At 34.9% G+C, this 14,415-nt stretch overlaps 1 protein-coding gene across 2 annotated transcripts in view; it reads right to left on the bottom strand.

Moving 5' to 3' along the window:
* The window catches only part of LOC129137369 (MAM and LDL-receptor class A domain-containing protein 1-like), a 42,076-nt gene extending 27,662 nt beyond the window's left edge, over window positions 1-14,414 (bottom strand). Inside the window, exons 1-4 of one of the 2 annotated variants that reach the window (XM_054668572.1) lie at window positions 14,312-14,414; window positions 8,735-8,827; window positions 5,907-6,114; window positions 2,832-2,943 (exon numbers count right to left, since the gene is read on the bottom strand). In XM_054668572.1, coding sequence (XP_054524547.1) covers window positions 2,832-2,943; window positions 5,907-6,050 — 256 coding nt within the window. In that variant the 5' untranslated portion in view covers window positions 6,051-6,114; window positions 8,735-8,827; window positions 14,312-14,414. Of the gene's footprint in view, window positions 1-2,831; window positions 2,944-5,906; window positions 6,245-8,734; window positions 8,828-14,311 lie in introns of those variants that run through there. The other variant, XM_054668573.2, reaches the window with a different exon arrangement.
* Window position 14,415: the final 1 nt, after the last annotated feature.

Here is a 14,415-nt window from a genome sequence, read left to right as displayed (position 1 = left end):
AGAAGAGAAAACAGGTGAGGAGAAATGAAGAGCATGCAGGCAAACACTGCTCTACGCTAGCTAATCATCTTAGGAGGCCTGCAAAATTATTCTGCTTGGTAGTGAATATTCTCTAATGATCGGAATAGCTTTCCTTTATCTAGTCACACACAATATCTCAGGTGCTCTGTGAGGCATGACCCTTCCACATGCTTCCATCTGTAAGTCTGGTACATGTCATTCTGGTTGGCCATCTCCATTTTATTTAATGATGCAAGGTGGAACTCCAAAGCTTTTCAGGGAGTAACTAATTTGCTTGCCCAGTATAAACCTGCTGAGATGGTAGTTTAAATGAAAAAAATCCACTGGGAAGGGGGAAGTTTAAATTAATTCTGGACACACAAATAACTTGAGGTCAGCATCTCAGTATGCATTTTATTATTCTATCCTAACACTTTCTCAAAAAAAAAATACCTAGCCATTTTGGAATTGCAGGTAAATTAGATATTCGGAACTGAGCTGGTGTTATCTTTTGTCTTTTTTTTTTTTTTTTTTTTTTTTTTTTTTTAAGGCAGAGTCTCGCTCTGAGGCCCAGGCTGGAGTGCAGTGGTGCAATCTTGGCTCACTGCAAGCTCCACCTCCCGGGTTCACGCCATTCTCCTGCCTCAGCCTCCCGAGTAGCTGGGACTACAGGCGCCCACCACAACGCCCGGCTAATTTTTTATATTTTTAGTAGAGATGGGGTTTCACTGTGTTAGCAAGGATGGTCTCGATCTCCTGACCTCGTGATCCACCCGCCTCAGCCTCCCAAAATGCTGGGATTACAGGCGTGAGCCACCACACCCAGCCCAACATTTTATTTTACATGAAAGACATCTGGAGACAATATCACAGTGAAAATTAATGCATCATACAAGGTCCTTGGTTTAAATTTCTTTCATTTGACTATTATACCAACGTCCCCTGTGAAGGTACACAATTCATATTAGCATTTAAAATTGTTTTTAAAGTCCTATAATTTAAAAAACCCCTTTTTCATGGAATTTCCTGAGCTATTTTGATTTGAAGATATAACTATCATTCCAACTTTTTTGGAACACAGTGAAGTAGATTCTATATATATATATTTTTTTCCTATATGAGTTATTGAAATTTTATATATAAATACAAATGTGTATTTTATTGTGGTAAAATATACATGACATAAATGTAACATTTTAACAATTTTTAATGTAAGCTTCTATGGTATTAGGTACATTCCCATTGTTGTACAACCATTACCACCATCCATCTCCAGAACTTTTTCATTCCCAAACTGAATCTCCACCCCCATTAAGCAATACTTTCCATATCCCCTCCCCTCAAACCCTGGCAACCACCATTTTACTATCTGTCTCTATGAGTTTGCCTACTTTAGGTACTTCATATAACTGAGACCAAACAATACGTGTCCTTTTGTCTCTGGCTTATTTCAAGGTTCATCCATGTTGTAGCATGTGTCTGAAAATTAGATCTATTTCATGTATAAACTGTTCAGGGATCCAATGTGTATCTTTGGACATGTTTGGCATGTTGTATTTTAATTATTTTGATAGAGATTTTTAAAACATATTGCATATATATGTATTAATTTTTTAAGCTTTATTGATGTATAAGTGACAAACAAAATTGTAACTAAGGTATGCAATGTAATGTTTTGATATACATATACATAGAGAAAAGATTACCACAGTAAAGCTAATTAGCATCATTTCATCATATAGTTACCTTTTGTGTGTGTGATCAGAACATTTCAGATCTACTCTCAGCAAATTTCAAGTGTACAATACAGTGTTATTAACTACAGTCACCAGGCTGTACACTAGACTCCCAGAACTTATTTATCTTGTAAGTGAAAATTTGTGTCTTTTGACCAACACCTCCCCATTTCGGCCAGGCCTCAGCCCTGGACAACTGCCATTCTACTCTCTGTTTCTACAAATTCAACTTTTTTAGGTTCCATGTATAAGTGAGATCGTGCTGTATTTGTCTTTCTCTGTCTGGGTTATTTCATTTTGCATAATCCCCTCCAGGCTCATCATTGTAACAAATAGCAAGTTTTTTCTTCATTATTGCTGAATAATATTTCATTGTGAACACATATACATTTTATACACACACACACACACACACACACACCACTTGTTTGATCCATTCTCAGAGACTTCAGTTGTTTTGGCTGGATATTTTGAATAATGCTGCAATGAACATGAGGGTGCAGATATATTTTAATCTTAACTGCCCTCATTTAATACAGGATTATGTTAATAAACATCAAAAATCTATTGTTTGGTTTTAGAGAAATTTTACTCAGAGTTCATCAGTTAAAGTAATATTTTAAGATGATGACAAAGCTTTCTCTTGCATATTTAACCACTACAGCATATGAGCAGACAAGAAAGAATTTCATTGTGCAGCTGGGAAAAATTCTGGATCATGAAAAGTAAAATATTTTATGAATCCTCCAGAAGTTAATCAGCTCTCTGTGAAATAAGAAAGAAAGCTATGTATGGGAAATGAATGGGGAATATTTCATTTAATGAGAATATATTAGATTCTAACAGGATTATATTATAAATATTGTGTTAATATACATTACAAATACACATTATAAATATTTTATTAATATTGATGCTCTTAAGGACTAGCAAAGTAAAGAGGGTTTTTGCTTCTACCCTGAGAGAACTCCGACTTGTTTGCCTTTAGTTTTTATCAATTTTTTTAGATGCCATCTGTTTCTTCCCCTAGCTGTCTTCCTTCCTGAAGCCTCTTTGGTAGAGTGGTTCTCAAAGTTTCATATGCAGACAAATCACCTGGGACCTTGTTCCATGTAGCTTTTGGTTCCGTAAGGCTGGGCCAGGGCCTGAGGTTCTGCATTTCCACTAAGTTCCCAGGTAATGCTGATGCTCTGGTCCATGGAGTCTGCTGTTGCAGCAAAACACACAGGCCATTTTTATTAACTGATTTTGAAAAGCCACCGGTCTGGAGGCTATGTTATGCCATATATTAAAATAATACCTAAAAGTAAGAGCAACTTGATAATGAGAGAAGACCTGAGTGAGTCTGCCTTTGGGGAAAAGCACACTGGCTGTGGAATACCAACTGACAATCCTCACGAGTTCATATTTACTCATTCTCCAGAATTTGGTAAGTATTCCTGGTGCTATTCAAACTGCCTGCACAAGCTATACCCTCCTAGAGATTCATTCTAAAGTGCAATAAAAAAATATATAAAGATATTTTTCTTGTGCTTCATGAACATGGAAGAATCGTTTATGAAAAAAACTTGATATTACAAATTCAAATTTGTAAAACACAAACGTTTTCGTATGTGTAAAATGTTTCAATATGGATTTAAATTTCAAAGGAAAGCCTCTTTTATTTTGTAAGAATATACATATGCACGTGTCTATATGCAAAAATATATTAAATACTTTAGTGCAGCAAATAGTGTAAATTTATATCAATTCTAATAATCCAAATCTATATAATTTCACAGCATAAATAATTGTATATATATTTACATGAAACACTCATTTTGGTATCAAAATACATGAATACACATATATACTGTATGCAATATGGCTACATTTTTATGACATATTCCCTATATCAAGTCAATCTCAATCATGCAAACATGACAGGTTTTCTTTGGACAAATGAGGTTACACTATTTAAAAACTTAAAAGACTAATAAGTAACACTGTTTTTGTTGAGAAACACAATTACTCATTCCTGCATTCACCCAAAGAAAATAGCAGAATATGGCATCAAGAGCTACTGAACTGGAAAAATGTCATATACATAATCAATGAAACTTCAATAAATGAGAAAATATGTTGGAAATCAAATGCTAAACAATTTTTTAAAGGTGAACATAAAGTATGATTTACTACGGGGAAAATAATGGAGGGGAAAAAGCTAAGCTTCCAAATATACAAGTGCCCAGGTGCAGTGCCTCATGCCTGTAATCCCAGCACTTTGGGAGGCTGAGGCCGGTGGATCACCTGAGATCAGGAGTTCAAGACCAGCCTGGCCAACATGATGAAACCTGTCATTACTAAAAATACAAAAATTATGTGGGTGTGGTGGCACATGCTTGTAATCCCAGCTACTCTGGAGGCTGAGACAGGAGAATCACTTGAACCCGGGAAGTGGAGGTTGTAGTGAGCCGAGATCATGCCATTGCACTCCAGCCTGGGTGACAGAGCAAGACTCTGTCTCAAAAAAAAAAAAAATTATATACGTGGAAAGAAAGGAAATATATTTTCCTTCAGTTATTGACATTAAGAATTATAGAAACTGTTAGAAAGAAATATTTCCCCAACAGAAATGAAGCAAATTGTCTGTAAAAAATTTAAATAAAACATAGAAAGAAACTTCACATACATTGGAGTAAATAAATTGCTCTTACATCGCTTGTTTTGAACAAAAGAAGAGAGCAGCCCAAAAGCTCCGTTGAGCTCACACTGGTTAGCCGATTACTTGGTTTAAAGCTAGGAGTCTGAAGTATTAACTGGATTGCTGTTGATGAACATGGCAGAAGGGGATTTTAGCCTTACTTTCTCATCTCCTCTCTCCTGTGTCCCTCCGCATTGCTCTTAATAAAATCCAAGCTTCCCAAGAGAAACCAATTATACAGAGCTTTTCACTTAAAAGGTGGCATTTATCTTATTACAATATTTTCACCTCTGCCCAACAAAACATCTCACTAAAATAAGACACTGCAGTAAAATAAACGTCAAATTTTTAATATCTTTTAAAAACCACCTGTTTGTGATACAGAAATTGGATTCATATCCTTGGAATTCATGTTTTCTAAAGAGACACAGGGATCTCAGTTGCTAAGTTACCTCATATGAGAATCATCCTGTGGATTGTAAATTAAATTATATTTTTGTTGAACTATGACTATGCTTGAATAGCAATGGGATCTCTTGTCATCACTTCTATCAAAGACTCTTCAGAAAAGGCCTGAAAGAAAGGTGTTGGGGCACTTTGGCCCTCCCAAACGCCAGTCATGGCTGAAGTGATTTCTTTTTTTTTTTTTTTTTTTTTTTTTTCCAGACGGAGTCTCACACTGTCGCCTGGGCTGGAGTGCAATGGCGTGATCTCAGCTCACGGCAACCTCCACCTCCCATGTTCAGGCAGTTTTCCTACCTCAGCCTCCCAAGTAGCTGTGATTACAGGTGCCCAACACCACGCCTGGCTAATTTTTTGTATTTTTAGTAGAGACGGGGGTTTCACTATGTTGGCCAGGCTGGTCTTGAACTCCTGACCTCGTGATCTGCCTGCCTCGGACTCCCAGAGTGCTGTGATTACAGGTGTGAGCCATTGCACCCGGTTGGCTGAAGTGTTTTCTAGGCAAGTAAGAGGAGAGCGGCCCTTCCTCCAGGGCAGCCATGATGGCTGAAGTGATTTCTACAATCATGTTAGCTGCCCTGGAGGAAGGGCCACCCTCCTCCTACTCATCCCTCCCAGCTACAGCTTCCAAGATGATTGACTAGAGAGGAAAAAAGCATACACAATAAAAGTTAGCAACCCATACTATATGCCTCCAAGGCAAAGGTACAAAAAGTTTCCTTCTACCACCCATCTTCTCTTTAATCAAAGCACACACATTCGCACACCCAGCCAACAATAATCACAACTATTCATTTGTAGAATAAATTGAGAGATGTTGCAGACTTTGCAACAAGCACCAAAACATTAAGTTAAAATAGAGATCCCTGAAGGCATAGTACTAATAGTTTCAGAGCAATAATGCATATTTATCACATTTCATACATATGACTTACCTTTGCCTTGATAGAAACAAAGACTGTTTTAAATCCAACTAACAGTCTTGAATTAGAGCATGTTAACTAGTAAGCCATTCACTCACTTACAGCAAGTTGCTGGGTCTTCATCACTCTCATCGGAGCAGTCCTGCCGAGAGTCACAGACAGATTCTTTGGCGATGCACTGGCCACTAGTGCAAGGGAATTCGTCTTCAGAGCAAAGCTTTCTGGATTGGGTCTGTCCACAGGCATAGACCCAGAGGTGATCAAGGGCAATAAAACTTCTCTGGCTCTAAAGAGTCCCTTCAAAAATAATCTTTAGGAAGAAAAAGATTAATTTATGAGTTTGCAATCTCCTTAATAAGACAAAAAACTAAAGAAGGTTGATAAAGACAAAGTAGTTATTGAGAAAAAGTGTTTAAAGCAACCAAGGCAATATATAACAAAGTTCCTGTTTGATAAGGTCAACCCATGCTCATACGACTGATGTAACAAACCTGCACGTTGTGCACATGTGCCCTAAAACTTAAAGTATTAAAAAAAAAAAAAAAACTGATGGAAACATTTGCTCCACTAAAGGCTCAGAGAAACCTCCCAGGATCAGGCAAAACACAAGCATCCCACTTAACTATCAAAAATGTCCTTGACTGCAAACTTGTTACTTGGTCATTATCTTTACAGCTCTCTTTCTTTCATTTTCAAGGAAAATAAGAAGTATTGTCATTACTTATAGAACAAGAGCTGTAACTGCATCTGACTTATTTTTTAACTAGTGAAATTAGTATTTGAATACATGAAGAAAAATATCAGGCAAACGGAAACAGACACAATATAGGAATAAAAAAATGTAAGGGAATAAACATAAAACTCTATTCAACTTACATAAAAGAGTAACTTCTTTAATGAGAAAAGAAGTGTCAATTAAAGTAAATAAATTTTGTTGTCACCAATTGAATTGCTAGCTTTTCTGGAGATAAGCAATATTAGCAAATGAAACAACCGCACATTGCTGGTCAAGTGTAAGATAATGTCAAAGTATTAGCATTCATTGAGTTTCTACCAAGAGCAATTATTACTTAACACCAAAAGTGCAGAAGTATAAATAGCTGACTGTATCCCAGATAACTAATTATTTGCTGTCCAGAACATTAGCCATGAGCTACAGAGGACTATTTCAATTCAAATTAATGAAAATAAAATAAAATTTAGTTCCCTCAGTTATGGTAGCCAAATTTCAATTGTTCAATAGCCTCATGTGATGAGTGGCTACCATACTGGACATCAGATATAAAGCATTTCCATTAGGCAGAAAGTTCTATTAAACAGCACTAAATGTGGTTAAAATTCCAGCCAGATACTAAGAATTAAAATTGACTTCCTTCAGTTTCATCCAGCTTAAAGTTTCTGAATAGATTTTCTTTTCAAAACACGAGGGATAGGTCAGGTGCAGTGACTCACACCTGTAATCCCAGCACTTTGTGAGGCCAAGGAGGTGGATCACTTGAGGTCAGGAATTCGAGACCAGCCTGGCCAATATGATAAAACCCATCTCTACTAAAAATACAAAAAATTAGCTGGGCATGGTGGCACATGCCTGTAGTCCCAGCTGCTTGGGAGGCTAACGCAAGAGAATTGCTTGAGACCAGGAGGTGGAAGCTGCAGTGAGACAAAATCCCATCACTGCACTCCAGCCTGGGTGACAGAGCAAGACTCCATTTCAAACAACAAAATACGAGGGATATATATTTGTTCATTAATAATTACTTAAGGTCAGATTTTCAGTTTGCAAATATGTCTAATAATTTGGTTTAGAAAATAATATTAAATTTAAATCATATCCAACAATAAGAAAACTTTGTATGATGCTACATACTTTTCCCATAATGAATATCATACATGTAAAAATTATTAATGTATAGCTGTATATTTTCATAGCAGCAAGAGATCAGAAATGCAGAAATGATATCAATTTGAGGTTCAAAAATTGATGGTTTTAAACTTAGATCTCAAAGGCCTATAATTATTGAACAGCTAATTACATTACATATCCACTTGAGAACCTGGAATAACTCTCAAATTCATTTTCTTTACATTTTACTTCGTTTTATCTTTGAGTTAAAACAAAATTTAACCTTCAGTTTATAAAAAAAGAAACTTGTTTAGTACCTGAGAAGTTATAAAAACAGATATCAGCCTATGAAAATTAAATAGTGTCAAAATGTTAACTCAATAGGCTGTGATAGGATGTATAAATGGAATATCACTATAAAGAAATGAAATTGGCTTCATAACCCACACATATAATCAGTATCATCATTTTATACTCACACTCCAGCATAAATAAACTTACGCATTCCATATATCATGTTGGTGCAAAAATAATTGAGGTTTTGGCCATTAAAAGCAATGGCAAAAGCCACAATGGCAAAAGCTGCAATTACATTTGCACCAACCTAATACAACACAAAATATCAATTTAATTTTTTAAGAGACAGCATTCCTATTGAGCCTATGTATGTTTCTTATGTTTCTTGGTGTACATAGAGCTTTCCATGTGTTATAAAGATATGAATTATTGCATTCAAAACATTTGCCTATACTCTACTAAGTTTCAATACCAGTTTACTATTTACCTACTTCATAATGCAATTTGTTTCCCTGGGGCAAAGCATGGTGCTGGGGAGCAAGAAAGGAAGGCTGTGGAGAATGAGGAAGCTGTGAACAAGAGTGGATACACTCTATTTCGCCCGCCATGGGAAATTTGGTCTCAGAAGGAAAAGGTACAATTTAAAAAGTAAGCAATCACTCTCCCCAAATATACAAGCACGCATCCCTAACTTAAATGCTAATTTAACTTTAGCAGTGCATGATCAATTTATTGCTGCAAAGCTAAAACTTAAACCATGATAAAAAAATACTTTTTTTTTCTTTCATACCTTAAATGTCTTCAGATCTTCTGGTATTAACACATCTGCTTTCCCCCATTGGCTGTGAGTTGATATGTTGTATGTCCAAAATATTTCTTCTTCCTTTGATTTGAAGAGAAAGACATCACTCATTACCCATATTCTAATCTTCACATTTACATACATGCTCTTTTAATTACATTGTAGTAGGTATTACCTTACCTGTATGATATAAAGTACTAGGAAATCTAAAGTCTTGGTAGTCAAATTGAAAAAGCTGAATATCATTAAAAAATAAGAAAATGAAGCATGTTTATGTAGTAAAGCTGCTTTTTGTAGATAAACAGTATTAGGATGGAACAAAAATTTGGATGAAATCTTTTAAAAAAACAGTACTGTGTTTCAAAAATAAAATTCTAAATAACAGTTAATAAGATCAGCAATTTAAATGTTGATCTCAATAACATTATTACATTTTGTAATATTGTCATGATACTAGAAAAGAAAAAGATTACAGGCAAACAATATAAAGGTTACAAATGTTGTCAGATGCATTTTCTGCACAATTTCAATTTGTACTAAATATTTTTTCCTGTGGAAACATTTGGTCCAAGTTCCAAACAATACAGTTACATTCTGAAAATTATATTCTTAATTTGGTCATTCTATCAAAGGCCTATTTACATCTTTTAGAGAAATCTATGTTATGTACCTGTACAATGATCATTTTTCAGATTGCAAAATCTATGTAAAATTGTTACTACATGCTATGAGTGTAGTAACAAGCCTTTACTGCATTCAAAACATATATTGAATGTAAGAAGCTCAATAAAAGTCTATGGTGAAACTCCATCTCTACTAAAAATACAAAAATTAGCCAGGCGTGGTGGTGGGTGCCTGTAATCCCAGCTACTCAGGAGGCTGAGGCAGGAGAATAACTTGAACCTGGGAGGCGCAGGTTGCAGTGAGCCAAGATGCCACCACTACATTCCAGCCTGGGCGACAGAGCATGAATCCATCTCAAAAAAACTAAATAAAATAAAAAAGTCTATAAGGTACTCAAAATTTTGTCTACGGCATGTATGGCATTGGTTTTTATGATTTATGTTGATGCTTTTATGCTCTGAAATCTTATTTTTATTTACATTTTATTAGACATTCAAATTCACATTTCTTCCCAAAAATAGACCAAATTGTTCATAATGTTTACATATAGAATGCATGAATTTTTAGGTAACAATATGGTAAAAATGTGAAGATTGACATAATTATGTCTCAGGTTGAGCTCTGAGCCTGGCTCTGTCCCACTTTCTAGCATGAGATAGAAAACGGCCCTGAAAGGCAACATCTTGTTTTAATCCAAATGATAAGTGATATCAATATTTGTGTCCTCACTCAGCCTCACATATTTTATGCATGCCCAAGATTTTCTAAAAATGAATCTACTTTCAACTTAGTCCTGCACCCTCAGATGCCTACTCCAAATTTCCAAGACCTAAATATTTCAGAAGATAGTCTAAATCCATTACAATTTGCTTCATTACTTATTCATATCAACTGTGAAGATTTCCACAAGACAATGAAGCACATGGGGTGGACATATTTTCGGCTGATAGCTTTCATGGCGGATCAGGATGAACTGGAGTTATAAAAAGTTGAGACAAGCAACTAATTTTTCTTCTGCTTATTTCTTACACATCTTCAGTTATTTAGCATCAAAACACTTACACCCTACACAGATGCTTTTAGTGACACCTCTTGGCAAATTGCATTCACCACTTTCCCCCGTTTTCATTTTATGAAAATAATTTAGAGCTATTGTGCTCTTTTTTCACAGTGACTAATTGATTCCCCTCTGCTCCCCCTGAAGGTGGGTGCACTTACATTTTTGAAAAGTGAGCAGTGTTCTTTCCAAACTTAAATAGTTTTTCATAAGCCAAGTTCATAGTACACAGTGAATGAGATCTATATTTTTCTATACATTTTCCAGTCTGATGGCACTAGCAATGTTTTGTAAAAAGAATTTATTCTTAGTGAAATCAGGTTTCATTTTATTTCTGTTCTTACTCTTCCACTTTCTAGTTACTTTTCACAGGTGTTAATGTAAAAAAGAAATCTCCAACTCAGCAAAGCTTTTCAAGTGATGTTCTACTTTTATCTTAAAATCAGTAAATATTTTTTTTAAAAATATATCTTTGCTCCGCCGGTCCAGGATCAATAATGCCGATTTACCTTTCAAGAAAAATATTTAACATATTTATTAACACTCTATCTCTTAGAGATGCCAGTCTATGCTTTTCTCTTCCAGTGAAGAAATCAAGGGTACCAAAGTCAATGTTGTTGAGTTTCACTACTTTTGATCACATCTAGGAATAAGACCATGTAATTTGGTAAAGAATTACAAGTAAATTTGGTTGTAAAGAAAAATTACATGTAAATTTCTTGGTAAATAATTACATGGAAACCCTACACAGAACAAAAGTGGTCTGTTGCTATGAGTATTATTTTATAGATCATGGACGCAGATCTAACCCAAGAATGGTTAGATGGTACAAACTAGAATTGCTACACACTTGAGCTGATTCTAAAGAGTGAACTCTTTATTTAACAACTTGCCTTCACCTGAGTTTTTCACTTCTCAAGTTCTAATGTCCTCTGGAAATAAAGAAAACAACCTTCAGCATTCTTGCTAGATATTTCTTGGTTTACCTCCTCACATTTATAGAGTAATAGATGTTCGCAACATACAACAGCATTCTGTTCATGGAAAGATATAAATCATCATTTTCATCAAGAGCTACTTTTTTAAATGATAGGTTTGTTTGGAGTCATTTTAAGTGTGTGATAAAACATTGTCTTGGGACTTAAATGTACTTTGATGCAGATTTTGCATCAGTGAGTAACATATGTATAGAGGATAGCAAATAGTGTCAGAAAAGACAGGACACCTCACAGGATACTAACAAATCAAACATCAGTCAACAATCTCTAAGATGTACATTCATTTGGTTCTGGTTAATACACTAGATCATTTCCCTATGATTAACTTCTCTTCTTATAATATGAGAGACAGAATCTTGATAACTGTATTACTGATTAATAGAGTTAATGATGTGTGGTATCTAACGTCATTTTTATATGATGTAACACTTGAAGCCAATTTGTTTTCACTCTTTTCTTGTATGGTTCTAAAGCCACCAGAAGAATGGCATGGCTCATTTTCAGTAATTCCAATCTATATACATTCATAATTACATACATACTAAATACACACATTCATAATTACATAATACATATACACATTCATAATTACATACACAGTACATACTCACATTCATAATTAAATACACAATTCCATTCTACATGCATTGAAACTTTTAAAATACATCACTCATTTTCAGAGCAGATTAAAATAATCCTCAGGATTAGACCATATTATAATACAAATTTCCACTTAAATTTAGGCTAAAAGTTCATTCAATTTTAATGAAATAATTAATTATCTGTCATCTGAAAAGCATTACCATAGGCCCACATATATAATTTAACCATTTTAACTATAATTTAAGCTCATCGAAATTATTCAAGAATTTCTCTACTATGCCTTTATTGAAGAAGGAGTTGGAAATTATAGAATGCTGTAGATTGCATGGAGGCTTGCTGGGATTGGTTCAAACAGCACAGGTGACAGCAACTGAAATATTGAGGCATGAATGGTGGAACATACATGGATACAGTTAAATTTTTTCTCTCTTCCTTTTTGGTAAAATTGATCCCACGTATATGGACAGTTTGTAATGCTGCAGGAAGGATAGGGAGATGTTGTCCCCTTTTCTTCCTTCCCCCACACCTTACCAAATGGAGTGAAATATATTAAATAGATTGCAGGGCAGTGACTACAAAGTACTATTGCAAAAAACACAAAAACATAACAAGTTCCAGAATGCCAGGAAAATTATATCTCATTCAATTAAAAAAGAATTTATATACATATGTATATTACTTTATATATCTATATGTGTGTATATGGATGTGTGGGGAGATATATATATATAATCACATCCACATATCTACAGATATGTGATATATATATGACATCCATATTTATCTATCTATATATTTATATCTATATTGATGTGTAGAGATATATATCTATAGATATCTCACATACATATAGATGTAATTATGTGAATCATATAAATCTGAATACATAAAATAATAAATATATTATTTGTTATATATTATATTACATATAATTATACATTATATATTATTTATTATGAATATATTTATTCATCTCCAGTTTCTGGCAGATAGTTCCCAAAAACCTGTTAATTTCCTAATCAGTAGGGATGTTAATAGAATTTTATGGGACTCATCACCAGAAAGATCAAGCTATGATTAGAAGCTTGGAACTTTCAGCCCCACCTCTTTGGGGAAGAAGAGAGGGGCTGGAGATTGAGCTAATAAATGATCATACCTATGTGACAAATCCTCTATACAAATTCCTGAAGTACAGGTTTCAGAGAGCTTCTAGATTGCTGAACGCATTTTGGTTCCTAGAGGGTGCACACCCGGGAATGCATGGAAGAGAAGCACCACCCCTCTTCCCACATACTTTGCCCTATTCATCTCTTCCATATGGTTGTTCATCTACATTTTTAATAATAAATGGGTAACATGAGTAAAGTCTTTTCCTGAATTCTGTGAGCCATCCTAGCAAATTATCAAACCTAAGAAGGGGGTCATGGGAACTCCAATTTATAGCTGGTAGGTAAGAGGCACAATAGGAAGCTTGTGATTGACATCTGAAGTAGGGGTAGTCTTGTGGGCCTGAGACCTCAAACTGGAATCTGTACTATCTTCACGTAGCAGTGTCAGAATTGAGGCAAATCAAACGACACTCAGTTGGTGTCCACTAGAGAACTGAATTGCTGTGTTGGAAAAAAAATATGCATCTGGTGTCAGAAGTGAGATATTGGGAGTGCTGAGTGCGTAAGAGTAGAAAAAGCAGGGTGTTTTCCTATACTATGGAATCAGCTGTCAGTTTGTTTTTATCTGTTATACTAATTGGAGTACTCACCCAGCTTTACACTTTAGAACTCATTGAGCATATTGGACAAGGAGAGAGAAGAAGAATGGACTCACTCTACCCAGTGTGCCATTGTTCAATATTTAATCAATAATTACCAGTCTTAAAAATTATGTCTACTGCTACCCAAACAAGTAAGTTTTAACCATTATATTTATAGTTCTAATGATATATAGATGTAATGTCCAAAACAGATCACATCAGAGCTTCAATACAGAGCTCACAATACAGAATCTCAGCTATCCCATTTTTATTAGATCTATAGTTTCTTTAATAAACTTCCATGAATTTTGAAAACTTTATGAAATAATATTGGGCAAGTTATCACATTAACTTTTGTACATGAGAGTGTCCCCTATCCTAGTTTCTTAATCATTCTTTTTAAAAGTATACCAAATAAAGTCAAGTTAAAGAATAAAAGCCTATGCGCAACTGAGAAATCGAAACACAAGTTGCCAAGAGTTAGAAACTTCATTGATTCAATGAATTTGAAATAAATGCAACTTTCTTCTTACCTTATTATTATACAGTCTTACTCTCAGGACACTGCTTTCCATTGCATAATAGAATTGAAGATGACAGCTCTTGCCCAGGCAATGACACACAGAGCTATTTAGGT

This window comes from Pan troglodytes, chromosome 18 (genome assembly GCF_028858775.2).
Source record: "Pan troglodytes isolate AG18354 chromosome 18, NHGRI_mPanTro3-v2.0_pri, whole genome shotgun sequence".
Lineage (NCBI taxonomy): Eukaryota > Metazoa > Chordata > Mammalia > Primates > Hominidae > Pan > Pan troglodytes.
The sequence above is the reverse complement of the archived record's forward strand: the minus strand, read 5'-3'. Positions and strand labels throughout refer to the sequence as shown.